The sequence below is a fragment of the Lactuca sativa genome, chromosome 7 (assembly GCF_002870075.4).
Source record: "Lactuca sativa cultivar Salinas chromosome 7, Lsat_Salinas_v11, whole genome shotgun sequence".
In the NCBI taxonomy this organism is placed as follows: domain Eukaryota; kingdom Viridiplantae; phylum Streptophyta; class Magnoliopsida; order Asterales; family Asteraceae; genus Lactuca; species Lactuca sativa.
The window spans coordinates 174,862,976-174,882,207 of NC_056629.2; the positions used below are offsets into that span (position 1 = coordinate 174,862,976).

The 19,232-nt window shown below is 35.9% G+C and overlaps 1 protein-coding gene across 1 annotated transcript; it reads right to left on the bottom strand.

The window, feature by feature from the left end:
- Positions 1 to 12,092: 12,092 nt before the first annotated feature.
- Positions 12,093 to 19,232, bottom strand: LOC111902842 (exopolygalacturonase). The gene is made up of 4 exons (XM_023898657.3): positions 18,945 to 19,232; positions 13,307 to 13,621; positions 12,705 to 13,214; positions 12,093 to 12,609 (listed from the first exon to the last, which is right to left on the bottom strand). Exons 1-4 carry the CDS (start codon positions 19,077 to 19,079, stop codon positions 12,361 to 12,363), a joined length of 1,209 nt encoding a protein of 402 aa, XP_023754425.1. The 5' UTR covers positions 19,080 to 19,232; the 3' UTR covers positions 12,093 to 12,360.

The following is a 19,232-nucleotide window of genomic DNA, read 5'->3' on the forward strand; positions in this document are numbered from 1 at the left end:
ATGTCATAAGGAATTCCATATATGAGCTCTTGCATTTCCTTAGCCTCAAAATTCTTGATTTTGCTCTCACGAAGTTAAGTAGTAGTAGAAACAGATCCATAAATAACTTTGGAGGTTTCAGGAGAGACATCGGCTTCAGGAACTCTGATATCCTTTAGAAATTTTGTATTATGTTTTCCAGTGGAAATGAAGGTCCAGATGTCAGAGTCATGGCCTTCCAAGTAGTACTTGATGCGATCTTCCCATGAAGTGTATTCAATTGGTACAAGGATAGATGCATGATTTTATGCTCTAAGATTGTTTGCAACAAAAAACTAAATAGAGAACATTTTGGTTTTGACTGAAACTTGCCATTGATAACAAGTGATACTAGTTTGAAACTTTTTTAAAAAATATTTTTGTGAAATTTTTTTTAAGTATCAAAGTCGATAACACGAGCTCCGATACCAACTGAAGAAAAGAGAAAATTCAGTAAACTTAGACTTGAAGATTCCAAGTGTTGAAAATACTGAAACAAAGTTTTAGAATTGTCAAGTAGCAAGTAATGCAGAAAATAAAGAGTTTTGAATCAACCAAGTTAATGACAAAATGCTTTTATGATTAGGATCAATGATTCAAATGTGTCTCATATTCATCAGAATTCAGTTACAAGTGTTTGAATGTAAAACACACTATAACTCTCAAGTTGATCCTTAAAAACTAGTCTAAACAGCAATTGAGCATAAATAAGCAGGAAGAGCAGGGAATGAGCAGAATGACCAGAATTGAGAAACTTTATAATGGAGAGCAAGGGGCCTATTTATAGACTTTGGAAAAGCCCATGACATTTCTTGACCAATCAGGTGTTGACACTTCATCATGACTTAGTCATTAGTTGACACCTTTGCCCTACTTAACGGAGAATGGATGGAATATTCCAATTTCATTAGTGTTCTGTTAGGGTTCTATCCAAGTTTTGAGTCTTCATATCTTTTGAGCCTTCTTGATCAACATTGAAAGTGTGATGTGCAACACGAGCATCATGTTGCTACATTGTCTTCTAAGATGTCATCAACTTCCAAAAGTGTAATTGATCAAATTGAGTTGTTTACTAAATGTTGGGATGTGTCTTGAACTTAAAGATGTAGATCCATGTGTTCATGATGGACCATGGATGAACTGCATGTGTTATTGAGTACTTGGACATGCCATCATTGTACATGATGTGCCATGTGCAATCTTGTTGAGCCATCAACATGAACATGTTAATCCGTTGACTTGAGATGAGCCACCAAGTATTCATATTGAGCCATCAACCTCTTGTTGAGCCATAGAGTTGCAGATGAGCCGACAATGTTTCTGATGAGCCATCAATATTCTAGATGATTGATCAATATCTTGATGCTCCATATATGATCTAGATGTGCCATCTGAGATCATGATGATCCATCTATATTTCTTCAAGTGCCCCACATAAGCTTCAAGTTCTCCATGTTCAGCAAGTGCTCTATGTCAACTTAAAGTGCTCAAACATTTGATTCTTCAAACACTTGTTGAATCTTCAGGATCTTTCTAACCTGAAAATTTTTTATAATGTTTTTTATAAAATGGAAATCAATACTCAACTTATTTCAAGTGAGAATCACATAAAAATACACCCGAAACCTCCCAATTGATCGAGCAGTGTATCTGTCAGGGTACCATGACCCCACAAATGGAAAAGAACCTGATAAGGAGTATGAAACTAAAGTTCCATGGAAAGTAAAAAAGGAACTTCAAGCACCACAAACCAAAGGCGGATCTTGTGGCTTTTTATGCCGCAATCACAAACACTCCCATCCCATCCAAGTCGTAAACTAGGAGTTTACCACCATTGCACCAAGTGCAATTTCCACCATCTCGGAAATTGCAAGGATATGGTTTGTAACAACTAGAACATGAGAGATCACACTGCTAAGTTCTATAGAAGGACCCCAACCACTACAAATTCAGCCACTAATTCAGGAGGAAGCCATAACTGCTTTGAATGCAATCAACCAGGGCATTTTAAGAAGTACTTCTTGAAGATGAAGAATTGAAGAGAATTTGTGATAGGTGCTAGAGATGCTCGTCAGGAACCAACTATGGTTACTGGTACATTTCTTATCGACAATATTTATGCTTCTGTATTATTAGATACTGGTCCAGATAGAAGCTTTATTTCCTATAAGCTTAGAAGCATGATAAACCATAAATCATGCAAACTTAACGAAGCTTACGTGGTAGAAGTAGCAAACGGTCAGATAGAAAGCACTCTAGAAATACTCACTAATTCCCTTTTCACCCTGAATAACCATGTATTTCACATCAACGTAATGCCTATTACAATTGGAAGTTTCGATGTAATCATTAGAATGGATTGGTTATCACCTCATCGAGTGGATTTTTTATGTTATGAAAAGGCTGTTCGACTACCCTTACCCAACAAAAAAGAGCTTGTAACTTACGAAGATAAATCAGGAAAGAATCTAAGAGTCATCTCTTGCACGAAGGAGAGAAAGTGTTTGCAGAAGAAATTCTTTGCTTTTTGGCCCTTGTGGTCGATATGCAAGGCAAGGGTAAGGAAATCAAAGACATTCCGTAATCGTGTGACTACTAGATATGCAAGGCGAGGGTAAGGAATTCAAAGACATTCCATAATTGTGCGACTACCCGGACATATTTATAGAAGATTTTCCTAGAGTTCCTCCAGTCAAACAGGTCAAATTCCAAATCGACCTAGTATCGGGTGCAACACCAGTGGAAAGATCTCCTTATTGTTCGGAAATGCAAGAACTATCCAATCAACTCCAAGAACTTCTTGAAAAAGGCTTTATCTGACCAAGCTTCTCACCCTAGGGAGCTCCGGTATTGTTTGTCAAAAAGAAGGATGGATCGTTCAGGATGTGCATCGACTACTGTGAGTTAAATAAACTCACCATGTAAAACTGATATCCACTCTTGAGGATTGATGACCCGTTTGATCATCTACAAGGATCCTGCTACTACTCAAAGACTTAAGTTTCTTGAGGACCAACGGAAGTTAACCTCTGTTTCACTTTTAGCCTCCTAATTCAATTGACATTGGAACCAACACCAATTCCTCTAACATTAAGAGAAAGACAATTCATTGACCATAGTTTTGCACTCTATTTTCTCCAAAAACTTGAGAGAGAAACTTGTTGCTCGCATTGATTTGGAATCTAAGCTCCACTCCAATTACAACGGGTTGAATTATTTTTGCAAAATTGGAACTTAATCATACACCATTGTCTTTCGTTGAATCTTCCTGTAAGATTGTGTCTAGGCTTCGATTAAGATCCAATGAGGAAACTTCAACAGTGTTACCTTCATTATTGTTGATAGAGACATCATAGATGGAGCTCTTTGAGGCGTAACATGATTGCATATAGGGCACACTTGACCAGAAGCCAATTGCGGGCAATTATAATTCCTTTTTCTTTTTTATATCATTGGTCCAGTCGTATTTGAATATGTTCCCGAATCTGAATTCAACATCCAAATCGGGCCAAAATTTGAGATGAATGGGTTTAGGAATATCAACATCCAAATCGGGCCAAAATTTGAGAGAGCCCAAAAGGATTGGATAACGAGCCTACCACCATAGGCTTCAGCTAACTTTTTCCATAGTTTCATTGTCATTATTATTATTATCTCTAATTGCCAGCTGTATCATGTTCTTATGAGTCACTCCATCATCCATATTTGTGCGGTGGATATCAATCGTCTCTAAATTTTTGGAAATCTTCTTTTTTGCATTAAATGTCATAAATGTTTCATCAATTGTCGGATTGAGTTCCAATATCACTGAAGGAGTCAGTTTTGGCCAATCTTGCTCTTGATTTCGGGTGGCATCACCATGCTTAGATGCAGACATGACTGATTCTTCAACAAGTTGTAGTGAATATTGCTCCTCAGGTGTAATTTCTCCTTCTTCCATGTCCAGGTTATCTTTACCCATCCAGATATCTGACACGCCATCTTCCTCGTCATTTTCTTTATCTGTCGACTCATCGTCTTCTTCATCCGAGTCTTCTTCCGCTTTGTAAAACGAGGCAGGGTTGAAGGGGGACCAATCATAAGTGATTTCAACCACCTCTACAGTGTACAACTTCTCTACCACCTTAATTGTTACTTCCTCATTCTTCCATCTTTGTTGTGATGTTAGAACTTCTACCTTTCCCATCGATTAATCTCTTCTGGTTTTATTGAAGGGGGAGATAACTCTTCCAAACATCACAACAATTTTTGAGAAGTTTTCCTCATCGAACAGACGTAATGGTAAACCTAGAATTTTTAAGGCAGTTTTTTCGTGTGGTAACTCCTTATCTTCCACAAGAATCATCCATTTAACCCAGTCCTTCCACCTATTGTTATCCTCGTGGAATTCTCTCTCTAGCGTCGATTGCCAAAACCTAAAGCTATGTCCAATCCACCCAAGTATTTGATATCCTCGTTCATTAGCATAGTAGTCGAAAGGGAAAATGATTTGTATGCCCAACAAAGTTTCCAAACTATTCAAAAATCCTCAATTATGTTTTGTATGTTCAATAAAACCCAACAAACCTAACCTTTTGTCTAAAAAAGCCCAATTAACTTACACTTTTGTTTAATTCCTATTACGGTCAGCAAATGACATAGCTTATGATGTGGAATTACGTATCAAGAAAATGACTTGTAACACCAACGAGCTTTTGAAATCGTTCAAAAAACCCAATCATGTTTTGTTTGTTCGAAACCGTGGAATTGGGATTTTTTGAATGGTTTCGGAACTTCGTTGGTCTTACAAGTTATTTCTCGATATTTAATTCCACACCATAAGCCATGTCATTCATTGACTTGTATTAGCCGTTTGACCTTAACGAGAATTGAACAAAAATATAAGTTAGTTGGGCTTTTTAGACAAAAGTTAAGTTCCTAGGGTTTTCATAAACAGACAAAACATATTTGGGGTGTTTTGAATGGTTTGGAAACTTCTTTGGGCTTCTAAATCATTTTCCCTAGTAGAAAGGTTCTTAATATTGTCAATCCTACAGGCTTCACATATCAAGTTTCTTTTGAAAATCCAGACCTTCATATAAGTTCTGGGAATTAGGGGTATAGTGGGGATGTCGGTCGTCAGGGTCCCTCTGAGTCCACCCAATACTTGAGTGAACGAATGTTGATATCTTTTCCTTCACTAACGTGGTTAGTTGATCTATTGGTTGCATTTGGGGGTGGTGGCGGTAGGATAACCCTTTGTTGTTGAAAAGACCAGTTTATTGTTTGATTTGGTTTCCTTTTGTGTAATGTCGGGTTGATATGGAGTGTGACCTCTCTGCATTTGGTACCCTGCACTCTATTGTCCAAAGTTTTTTCATCTTCCACTCCACTGCATCACACGAAGGAAAATTTCATCTTCCTGGAGTCTTTCTTCCACCCAAAATATACATCTGCTACTTGTACAGATTTTGAAAAGATTTTCCATAGTTCATACTTCTTGCTTCCTCCTGGAAATCCATCCATGTAAAAATTAGTTAGTTTGTTGTTGCCTTCGTGCGTCACCCTGTTTTCTTTTGCCGAACTTCAGTCAACTCCCTAGAGTTTGGGACATTTTCCTCTCTCCATTCTTTAGTCCTTCAGCCTTTTTGACCATCCATTTTTCTTGTTGTGATTTTAAGTGGATTCTTCCAAGTTTAAATCTACTTGAATTGATTGGCTGAAAAACACCCCAATAAACTCATTAAAAGCTTTTTTCAATATTGATAAGTTGTTCTTATCCTTTATTTTTGTTAGTGTACACATTTTGTACAAGCTCATGTATTTGTATATCTATAGGCTTCAGGCCCAAGTGTCCCTATGTATCTTCTATATGTAGGATATTGTATTTTTTTTAACAAATCAATGAGAATGATATCATTCTACATGGTATCAGATCCTTTCTCAAAAACCTACTAAAATCTCTCCCTTTTCTTTCATAAACTAATCCTAACCATTTTTTCTCCCGTATTCTTCCTTGTCAAACCCCATTGGCCGAAGATGCTCGTCTACAGCCGCCTACTCCTCATGCAAAGCATATGCTATCAACATCATTAAACATACGTTCCATTAGTTCTTGATCTCAACACTCACAACTAGGACCCTTGGACTGATCTCTTCTTAGCCCACTGCATCGCCTTTGGTGTTCGTGATCACATTGACAACACCTTTGATCCATCCATAACACCACCCCACTGATTCAGATTAGCAAGAATTTGACCAACTCGTGAAATTATGGTTGTTCCGCTCCATCTCCCAATCTGTCATCACTTCTATCTACTCCATCAACACCACAACAAGGAATATTTGGGGTAATATTGAAACCCTATTCCGCGAAAACAACATGCCACTACTATGAAACTTGAAAGCGAGCTATGATCGATCACTATAGGGGAACTTTCGGTTCATGACTACTTCACCAACATTAAGAAACTTGCAGATTTGCTGGAAGGAATATGTGAGAAGGTTAAAGAAAAGAACATTGTTATCCATGCCATCAACATATTATCCAGTAAGTTTGAAACCACTGTTGGGATTATTCTACATAGCAAACCTCTTCCAACCTTTGATGAAGCTAGGTTTATGCTGCTAGTTGAAGAACAGAGGCTTCTTACCAACCGGGTTCCTTCTCCATCTAATGATAATCACTCTTCTTCTCCTCAGATTCTCCATACTTCCACCAACAATTCAAATCGAGGAGGAGGGAATACTTACCGCCGCAATTCCAATCAAGGAAGAGGGAACAATCGCCGCTTCCAACCTCCATCTGTCAGTGTCGTACATAATGTTGGTCACTAGCGCTATGGCTAGGTATACATCTCGCCACCATCACATCTTCTGTCGCAGCCTTAACTCTTGCCGATTCCTCCTTTTTCGCTCAACAAGCTCCAAAACCCTTCTTCGGTCCTTCGCAACAAATCAGCTCAAATTGGAGCAGGCCACCTTCTCAAAACTCAGCTGGGCTCCTTGGTAGTAGACCACCACAGGCCCAATATTCACCCTACAACAATCCATAAGTTCATATGCAATCCAATAGCAATTTCCAGCCCCCGTGGGCTTGGCTGGGCAGCCCAGATCAGCCCACTTCACTTCCAAGCATGTTTAACACTATGTCTCTAAACGACCCAATAAATGATGGGTGGGTTATAGATACCGGGGAAACCAATCACATTCACACGAATACAGGTATACGTAAATATATTTGTAATGATGCTTATACTCCCCATTCTATTTTTGTTGGTAATAGTTCGACAATTCCTATCACAACCCCTCCCGTCCACTCCATTTAAAAAATGTACTCATTACACCAAACATTATTAAAAATCTAATATTTGTCCAACAATTTACCAATTAAAATAATTTCTCTATTGATTTTGACCATTTTGGTTTTACTGTTCTTGATTATATGACACGGCGACCTCCCATCCGATGTGATAGCTCTAGACCTCTTTACTCGGTGACCGCTTCCACAAGTCATGCTTTCCTTACTGCCAACTCCACCACATACCACCAACGCCTTGGTCAATTGAGCGACCAAGTTCTGAAACACTTATACTCTAATAGCTCTAATTCTTGTAATAAGGGCACTAGTCTCATGTATCAAACTTGTCAACTTGGCAAACATACTAGACACCCATTTTATATTTCGAACTCTATTGTTTCTACACCTTTTGATATTATTCATTCAGACTTATGCATTTCTCTAATTATTAGTGTTACTGGATTGTAATATTATATTTTATTTCTCGATCATTACTCTCACTATTTGTGGGTATATCCACTTAAAAACAAATATGAAGCTTTTCAAAAATTTCTCCATTTCTCCAATATTGTGAAAAATAAATTTTGGGTTACAATTAAACATTTCCAATGTGACAATGGTTATTAATATAATAATCAATTATTTCATGACTATTTCGATTCTTATGTCATTACATTCAAATTTTCTTGCCCTGACATATCCAAACAAAACGGGAAATTTGAACACATAATCCATACTGTCAATAATATGAAGCGCACTCTCTTCCTCCACTCTCACATCCCACTTACCTTTTAGCTAGAGGCTCTTCACGTGGCTACTCACCTCCTTAATATCCTTTCGTCTGTACCCATAGCCAATAACACTCCTCGTTATCGTCTGTTTTGCAGTCATCCTACATATAATCATCTCAGTGTCTTTGGATGTTTATGTTTTCCTTGAATCCATACTACCAATAACTTCAGCCCCGTTCAACCCCATGCATTTGTTGGGCTATCCAACATATCACTATGGGTTTCATTGTTATGACCTTTCCACTTGAAAGATCATAATCTCTTGCCATGTCACTTTTGATGAGACTATCTTCCCTTACGGTTCAGTTACCCCCACCAAACCTCCATCCTATGACTTTCTCTTTGACACATAAGTCTTACCCATCACCCCTCAAATTCTTATTCCATCATATATCACACCCACTCTTTACACTACTGACCCAACTCTTTCTCAAACCATCCATAATTTACCCATTGAGGATTCAATTCCCATTCCTTCCCTTTCTCCTCCTCCTCCTCCCACTCATCACATGAATACTCGTTCTAAAAGTGCAATTTTCAAACATATCCAATGCATTAACCTTCATTCCTCCTCTATCTCATATATCCTGAGGTCACACATATAGGATTTGAAAGAACTCAATTGGCAAAAAGCCATGCATGAGGAATAAAATGCACTTATTTCAAATGGCACATGGGTCTTAGTGACACGTCCTCTTAGAGCCAATATGGTCCGATCTATGTGTTTATTTAATCAGAATTTTAATGCAGGCGGATCTCTCTCGCGTTACAAAGCTCGTTTAGTGGATAATGCTCGCAATCAACAACCTGGCATTAATTGTGATGAGACCTTTAGTCTGGTCGTTAAACCAGTTACAATTCAGATTATTTTGAGCCTAACACTATCACGACACTGAACCATTCACCAGCTTGACGTGAAGAATGAATTTCCTCATGGTCACCTTCAGGAGATAGTTAGTTTATAAGCATCGGCCACCAGGTTTCCGAGACCCCCAACATCCATATTATGTTTGTCATCTACAGAGATCACTTTATGGTCTCAAAAAGGCTCCTAGGGACCGGTATCAGTGATTTGCTCAACATGCTCTTCATATGGGTTTTCAGCATAGCCTGACGGACTTACCTTTGTTCATCTATCATCATGTCTCAGATATTGCATATCTACTTTTTTACGTTGATGATATTGTTCTTACAGCCTCCTTCACAACTCTCTTACAACAGATTATCTCCTAACTTATTCGAGAGTTCTCCATGACCGATATAAGAGCTCTCCATTACTTTCTGGGTATCTCTGCCACTCGTTCTCCACATGGTTTATTTCTCTCTCAAAAGAAATACACTTCAGAGATTCTAGAGCGAGCTCACATGCTCCATTTTAATCTAACCCGCACTCCATCCGATATGAATTATAATAAGTTAAACGCCAATGCCACCCCCCCCCCTCATTTCAGACCCATCCTTGTATCGCATCCTTGCTGGAGCCCTTCAGTGTCTCACATTCACCCGTCCAGACATTGCCTTTACGGTATAACAAATCTGTCTCTATATACATGATCCATGGGAGCCTCATCTTCATGCTCTCAAGCGTATTCTTGGCTATGTTAAAAGGACTCTTGATCATGGTGTTCAACTTTATGTATCTCCTTCTTCAGATTTGGTCACGTATTCTGATGCAGATTGGGACGGGTGTCCGGTCTCTGGTCGCTCTACCTCTGTCTGTTGTGTTTTTCTTGGATATAACCTTATTTCATGGTCTTCGAAACGTCAAGGTGTCATTTCTCGGCCTAGCACATAAGCAAAATATCGTGGGGGTGGCCAAAGTTGTAGCTAAAACATGTTGGGTCTGCAATCTTCTTCGAGAGCTGCAGTGTCCTCTACAGAAAGCTACCATCATCTACTTTGACAACATCAACTCAGTCTACAGGTCATCAAACCTAGTTCAACATCAACATACTAAACACATCGAGATTGACATTCACTTTGTGTGCGATATGGTTGCTCGTGGGTTAGTTCGTGTGTTTCAAGTTCCGTCCTCCGCCCAATACACCGTCATCTTCACCAAAGGGCTTATATCTTACTTTTTTTTAGGATTTTAAGACCAATTTAAATGTGCGGAATTATCCTCCTGATAAAACTGTGGGGGATGTTTAGTGTACACATTTTGTGTAAGCCCATGTATTTGTATATCTATAGGCTTCAGGCCCAAGTGGCCCTATGTATCTTCTATATGTAGGATATTGTATTCGTTTACCAGATCAATAAGAATGATATACTCTCTAACTAGAACCCCTTCTATTCCATTGAATATAGAAGTACTAAGATTTTTCTTAATGAATTAAGGAACTAAAACTTCATATCTAGATTGGATGGCTCTTTAATCTCTTACTTGGGTTGAGCCCTTAATGTTTGGGGCACTCCTATATTATTCAACAATATTTGGAGATCTAGAACGGTAGAACTCATTTCAAGATTTGAAGTTTTTCAACTTTCACTTTAATTGGTCTTTTTTCTACAACAAATTGTAAATAATTAGTCAATACTAAAAACGTTTTATTGTTAGTCAAAGCAACCCAAGAACTCCAAAACATTTATCAAATAGCAATTATTAGCATTGGCAAAAGTCAAGTTAAAATGTAAACATGAAACTAAGAACGTTAATCAAATGATAATTAGCATGATAAAACCAAAATTGAAACACAAATTATGAAAAATATATATCCGAAGAAAGCTGAACCGAATAAGATTTGATTTAACCGGTTAAACCCAAATCCAAAAAAACCAGAAAAGAATTAAGTTCAATCAAATAAACCAAATCTTATGTGGTTCGAACCTTTTATTCGGTTTCATTTTTTTCTTTCTACACCCTAAACATATACGTTAAAACAAGAAACATTAATTAAAGGGTAAATAGCAAAAAAGACACTTAGTATACACCAAAATTATAATTTGACACTGTGTTTTTTTTTTCTTAAATTTAACACTGTGTTTTCCAATTTGTTACAATTTTAACCACTTGACCGGTCAACCAGGTTACATGCTGACGTGACAAGATAACGTGTCAGTTTTGATGACATGGCATACTGACATGATATGCTGACGTGTCAAAATTGAATTTTTTTTCCACAGAAAACACAAAGTTTGCCTTTTTTTTTCGATTTTGACACTAAGTTTAATTTTTTCTTTTAATTTTGACACTATGTTTTTTTCTTCCAAATCGAACATTATTTTTTTCAATTTTGTTCAATGTTGACAGTTTTCTATTTGAAACCGTTTAAATATATTTTATAATACATTTAAACAGTATAAATACGTTTTTTTCAATTAAAAACCATAGTTTTGTATAAATACAAGGTTTTACATTCAAACCATAATTTTATGTATAAATATGTATTAGTTATATGAAAGTTGTATTTTATATTAAATATGCAACTTTAAAATGAGTTTCGAGGTTTGGATGCGTATAGTCGATCAAATCTGAAGTTTGGAACTCGTGAAATATTTACATCTTATTAGAAGTCTATGGTTAGTTTGATTTTCATGATATAACTAATGTACATTTATACATTATGCTTTGAATGTAAAAAAATAAAAAATAAAAAAAAAATAAATAGATAATAATAATAATAATAATTAATAAATAAAAACCTTGTATTTAAATAAAAATGTGGTTTTTAAACGAAAAAAAATATATTTATACAGTTTAAAATATAATAAAAAAATATATTTATACGGTTTCAAATGAAAATTTGTCAACATTGAACAAAATTTGATAAATGGTGTTCGATTTGGAACAAAAAAATACAATGTCAAAATCAAACTTAGTGTCAAAATCAAAAAAAAAAATTAAAAACTTAGTGTTTTTTGTGGAAAAAAAATTTAATTTTGACACGTCAGCATATAATGTCAACATGTCACGTCAACATGTAACCTGGTTGACCGGTCAAGTGGTCAGAATTGTAAAAAATTGAAAAACAGTGTCAAATTTGATACAAAAGAAAACACAGTTTCAAATTAAAATTTTGATATAAACTAAATGTTTTTTATGCTATTTATAAATAACAGTAACTTTTATGTATGAAGTTTCATAACAACATTTAGCAATCATTTAATAACCAATGAATAGTAACATAGAATACGAAATACTCCAGCACATGCAATGTACATCTATGTAGAAATGGCGCCGGAATTGTATGAATTTCTTTCATTTACTTATTTCCTCAGAGAATTCCACAACCATTACGCGCCCATCTGCTTTGCCCGTCGATATTCTTTTTAATCTGGCCCACCTGGACAAGCTGGAGGGACAACTTTACCGACGACTTTGGGTTTAATGTTAGCACACTCCGAGGTGGCAGGTCCTCCTTCAGGTCCTTCGTATGTCAAATTAATATCAGCCACCTTTATGTTCTTGCATGGTACATCTGCGCTGCAATCAAACTTCAATGCCACCTTAGTTGCTGACGTTCCCCTGATATTCCTAAAGCTCACATTCGATATGTTCACGTTTGATGCAGTTCCATTCTAGTAGTCGTAAACAAAAAAACTATATTAAATTTTCTACTTTGTACTCATTCACTTAAGTTCAAACACTAAATTATCTAATATGTGTATGATACCTGGCAGTTATTCAAAGGGCAAAATTGTTGATCGAAGAATATGGGAAATGACACATTGTTCATGATGATATCTTCATAATGCAAGTCACTAACGCTTCCAGGGAAAGAAGTAGGCCAAGTCTTTATCCTGAATCCGTGTTCTGTATCTGTCATGGTGACATTCTTGATCCAGATTCCTTGTACAGGTTCTTCATTTGCGCGTCTTCCCAAACTCCCAATACCTATGCCATCTCCAGGTCCACACATAATATTCTTAATACGGATGTTCCTGCATCCTTGACCTATAGAAATGCAATCGTCATTCGTTCTCATTACTGAGTTTGTGATGTTGACACCACTTAAACGCCCGATTTGAATTCCATCTGTGTTGACACTGTTTGCCGGTGATAAAATAGTGATATGATCAAGTCTTGTATTGTCACATAAAGATAACCTCATGTGAAAGAATTTGCTATCGGTAGATGTTATGTGTTGCAACAATGAATTTGTGACATTAGTGAATTGAAGATTCTGAGAAAGGGAAAGGAGAATATGGTTAAAGATGGCATATGATAATATTGAAATAATTAACCAAGTTTTTAATTAGAAAAGAAAACACTTACGACTGGAAGTGGGCAAGGTCCGGGCCCGCCGTCCGGGCATAAATTTTGCTTCCATGTTTGTTCGCCTTGACCGTCGTAAGTACCACCGATCATAGTCAACTTACTGACATTCCTTATGGCGATCCAGTACGTGGTTGTGAACTTTTCAAGCTCAGGTGGGGCCTTGACGACGGCTCCGGTGGCTTTGATCTTAATTGGAGCCTTGCATGGGCCAATGAGATCAATCGGAGGAAATACCATATAGGTCCCTCGTGGAATCAACACCGAGCTTGGTGCTTCTTTTCCACAGGCTTCGTTCCAAGCACTTACTATCGCCTAAAATATAAACAAACAATTTAAGGTCCACTTGTTACAATATCTTTTGTAGAGTTATATTAAGCACATATGCATGTATGTGGGTGTGTAAACATATACATAGTGTAGCTTAATCATTTCTTCACCTTATTGGAACTATCGTATCTATTTAAAAATGATATAGCAAAGTCATAATGACATAAATCATCTTATACTAGTTAACTATGGGGTTAATTTTAGTTGATGATTAATAGCTAGTTAGGTAGTAAATCAAATTTATTACAATCTATATGATAAAGTATGGTTGAAGAGAAACGCGAGTTGTTTGAACTCATGATAAATATCTAATTTTCTTTATGACATCCTATCAATAAAGAATTTGCACTTGTGAAGAATTCAATTGTTATTCCTTCCTAGTCAGGGTCGTTCCAAATATATTTTGGGCTAAAGACGAGAGAAAAAAATAGGCCCTTAAAAAACACAAATGTCATCAAGTTTTTTTTTTATAAATCAATAATTAAAAGAAAATTATATGTACTATCTTCTAAATATAATAATTTCCATAAAAAATTTAGGCCCCTTTAAAAGATGACCCTGAGCGGTCGGCCATGTCGCCCATTATATTGTCACCTACCACCATATCCACTCAACATGTTGTAAAAACAAATCCTTCTTGGCATTGCAATGTCCAAGAGAGAAAAACCCATTTTCCATTTGTATGTGTGTATTAAATCCTACTTTTCCACTCTCTTTCTCATCTTTATTGCCATGACATTACTCCTTTATCTTTTCCTTTCAACGGTAAATAAAAATATAGCTTATGTGGAGCCTAGGTGGCCATGGCAAGCATGAAACCGCTCCTTGCAGCCTTATGGGCCACAAACTTAACATTAACTTTATATGTATAAACGCCAAAAAACTTATTTATGTAATCAAGAAGGATCTATGACAATGGCTTCATAAATCTTATCAAACCCTTTTAACAATTAGGTTTAAGATAAGGTCTATTTCACATAACGTATAGGCACACCGATAAGGAAAATATATCACCACTGCCATGAAAATATCTAAAAACATTAAACAAAATAAACTTGTTTTCCAATTTGTATCTCCATCACTATTTGTCTAGCAACAATAGATTGGAGGCCAGCAACCTACCAATTTTAAGGCCACGTCAATTAATGGGTGCCAAAACGTTTTTCCATGCTAACCAAAAGATTTTTGTGGCATTGAGTGATGTAACTCAATGCAAATTTCGTTTAATATCTTCAAAAGACTTGATGTCCATTAAAGTAACACATAGACAAAATAATAAGGATTAAATAAACGTTGAGGTGTCTTCATTAAAATTGGAGAACAGTGGCTCTAAAAGGCCCAAAATACTTAAAGAAAAACTTAATACCTAAGATAAATCGAAGAAATTAAAGAATAAGAACTCAATCATGAATATTAAATCAATATTATTATGTTTAACCTAAGGATGTCTCCACTAATTAGATCTATCTATGCCTCAACTTGTCAAGTTCTGATTTCTTAGTTATTAACTAAACTATTGATTCAAGATACACAATCTGAACATAATCTTAGATCATGTACTCAATTATATAAACATAATAACACTAATATTAATACACATGAATCGTTAAACAATAAATCATAAAGACTCAATTGATCAGTCTCAGGGTTAGTGGCAACTTCTCAAATTTGTTCGTTTCCTTGATACAAATAGATTCAAGATACAAAGGAACATAGAAACACAATAATAAGGATCCAATGGGTGTCGATGTTTGTTCTAGAAATCGAAATAAAATAAATCTAATTTTCTTGGAGGGGGATTCAAGATACAGAGGAACACATAAATACAAGTAACTGATTTAGGTTTGTTTCTTGCTTGATAATGGCGGTGAGTTGTTTAGTTCAGTCAAAACAATCAAATTAACTATTGATCGCAGTCTTATCCGGTGAGAAATTCAAAAATCCCAAGTGACTATTGGAATATTCAACTTGAAATTTTCATCATCGGTAGCTTTATAGAGGGACAACATCCTTACAGGTGCAAGAATAAAATGATGAAAGTGTGTTTCCCCTCTTCCTTCTCCTCTAATCATATCTCCCTATAGCATATTTTGTTCATAATTTTTTTTGAAAAGGTAACAACTATTGATCATAAATCCATATCAACCATAGATCACTAGTACTATATGTGATTGTCGCCCTTGATAATCTGATTTTGTTTAAGATGAAGGAGGAGAAGTAAGATAAATGAGAAGAAGAAGGCCTTGTAGAAGCTCATCCACAATTCAGTTAAGGTCAGTGTCCATGTGTATGCCGGCGAACAAAAGAACCGGTGGCTTGAACCTTGGAAATCAATCTGACAACATGACGACGCACCAAGAATCGGTGGTAACCCGATGCTTAGCCTTTCGGTTTAATATGTCGACTAAAACCAACAATTGTTGATTCTTGACTTTTCTTGATCGATGAATCACAAATCTTTGTTTAGAACAAGATGGAAGGGACAAATTAAGGAGGTTGCATGCGTTGAAGAACAAAAATGGACGATGGGAGAATTTAGGATTTAATCTAGGGATGACATTGGGGTGTTTGGGGTTTATTAACTTATTTAATTTTTATTAAAATTAAATGAATTAAAAAAGATCAAAGAAATTAAAATGGTAAAAACATCATTGCATATGGCTTAGGGACTAGCCATGCAAGTTTTAGTGACCATAAGGACCATGTTCGTCAAAAAAATTAACATAGATTGAAGTTGTAAACTTTGGTAAACCACAATGACCATTTGTGTAATTTTGTCTATTCAAAAGGTAGGTATCATGAACAAAGGACTAATAGTTGGATTTTCTCTATATAACCATGAGGCCTATTTAAACAATAATAGAAAATGCCATATTAATTGCTTTACCTCCTTGTATTCTAATTATTTAAAGAGAGTGAAATAAGTCAATATCTTTAGGAAAGAAGGAAGAGAAAGGGAAGGAATCACTATAGTTACTTGAAAGGTTCATAATCAAATGCACTCAAGTCATGAACAATGAAAAAGGACGTCACTAGAGTGGTGAAAAAGACATACATGATGTAAAGAAATTCCAGGTAGTTCTTGACTGAATTCTATTAGTATGGATGATCTTTGTTTATCTCCACAAAAGGAAGATTCATTTTGAAATCTTAGATTAGCCAACATGATTTAAAGAACAACTGCAGCATATTCAACAAGCTTCTCAACATCTTTTCATCCACTTATACGAGACAAGACTAAACATGGTCATGGAAGAGGCATCTACTTCTAATCAAAAGATGGATTGAGAAGCACTTATGAGGTAGTTATTGTGAGGCATACAACTGAATTTAAAGGAAGTAGGAGACATATCCCTTACTCTGTCGACATACTTTTAGTCGATCTCTTTCCTGCAACTTTAACCTTTCATCATATTTTTAGTCAAATTCCACCTATCCTAATTAGGATTAGTCTTTTTCCACTAATAATATCCAACTCGAAAGTCAAGGCCATCAACCTATAGGATTAGTCGACACTTATTTGAACTAGGTGGTTGTTGTTAGTCCACTAAATATTCTCATATCACGAAGCTGGGTGGAATATAAGATAAATTCTAAATCAAATACAATCATATTCTTAAAATAAAATTCCCAAGAATTGGTTACAGACTAGAAAATTAATGTGACAATGACAAACCTATATTTACCTCATACTAACAACCAGATAGTAGAGAGACAGATTAATAATTGTTCAATCACATACTAGAAAGAAAAACATTTTTCAAAGCCTATAAACCAACTAACCATCAATTTCTTTTAATTCTTCCTAGGCTTGCATGACTTTGCGAACACCAGTAATCACATGAGTTCTCCTAGACCATAACACATGGACGTTTATGGTCGTATTATGCCATGATGGTGTTGGTCTTTACACATGCAATGGTCTCAAGATAAGGTTATACGTATGTCACCATTATTCCATTTTAGAGTTTAGTATTAGATTCTAACCTAGCATAGGTTCTCTTCGCGTATGTTGAGATAGTAAGCCCAAAAGGAAGAAGTTGTAGTTACTACCGTTATATGGAAAGATTGATGGGGTCAAACAAAGTGCGGACATCATATTGAATATTTGATTGAGACTACAACTGGAATGTAATTGCTCTGTTGATAGATCCATAAACATATCTACAATTCTAAGAGATTCTTACGTGTTGAGTGGTGCTATGTTGATCGATCAAAAAATGGAATTTAATGGGCTTTCACCTATACTTCTTTCGCCTAGTACGTTAGAAAGGGAGAGAAAGGCCTTACTGCTTATTTGGATTTGTGTCACCGTTTTCTTGTTCATGCTTTTTCAAATTTGTGTCAAGTTTTACGACTTTTTTTTCTCTAAAAGCTATGTTAAATCTTTTGATTCAATAAGTCTTCAATCGTTGTTTTCCACATATTATAATTTGTGGGCATAAGTCGGACTATCGTATATGAACATGTAGATTCCATGAAAAACACATGTTAACAAAAAATTGGGGAAGAATTAGAAAAAATTGAGCACATGCAATTTTTTGAAAATACCAAGAGCCAATATGGAAATTTCAGAAGTTTAGGGATCAAAATGCAACCTTTAAACCCAAGGGTACCAAACTACACACTTTCAAAAGTACATGGACCAATGTGCAAATAATAAGAAGCACAATGACCAACCTCGAATATTTCATGGACCAATATGGAGTTTTCAAAATGATTAGGATCATTATGCAATGTTTTAGAACTACAGGAACTATCTTCAACTTTCTAAAGTCTAGTCAACTTGATGATGTAGATGATAACGTCGTAGATATCGTGATCGTCTTCTTCGGAAAGCTGCTGGCCGGACCGTAGTTTGCCGGCAGCGTTGACCGTTAAAGAGAAACTTTAACTGATCTTTTCAGGACCTTCTCATAGTGTAAAAATTCGAAATATATATATTCTGAATCCTTATAACCAAACCTGTTTGATGGTCTTTCCAGAAAATGATTTTCATACAAAATAAATTTCGACCAAAATCGGAGAAAGTTTAATAAAACAGATCGGAATTCGGAAACTAAACCAACCCACTAATGAACACTTGCACTTTAAGTGTTTCCCTCTAAAGATTAAATTGCCCAGAGTTGATTCATTATAACGATTTACATGTGTTAACTCCATTTTCTTGTTGTTATTTACTATTGAATATGATCAAGGACTAAAGTGTCGGTGATATTATCTAACACAAGTTTGAAGTAAGACAATTTGCAGATCTATATATACAAATAAGAAACGTATAATGTTAATTGATGCATATCATTATTACCTGGCCATCGTCGGTTATGCCATCGCCCTTAGCACCTTTGGTTTTTATGTTGACAACAGCAGCATGGCTTCTTGCAATGTATGCTATAAGAAACAAGCAACATATTGCTTGTCGGATCGAGTTTTCTGTATTCATTTTATTGAAGCTCTTGTTATTTGCTTTGTGGGCTTTATTTTTTGGTTGTCCTCTAAAGAAGTAATGAGAGATGTCAAGGGAGACAATTTATATATAGGAGATATGATTACCTATGTTGTAGGTAACAAGTTTATTTTCGGGACTATCTTTTCA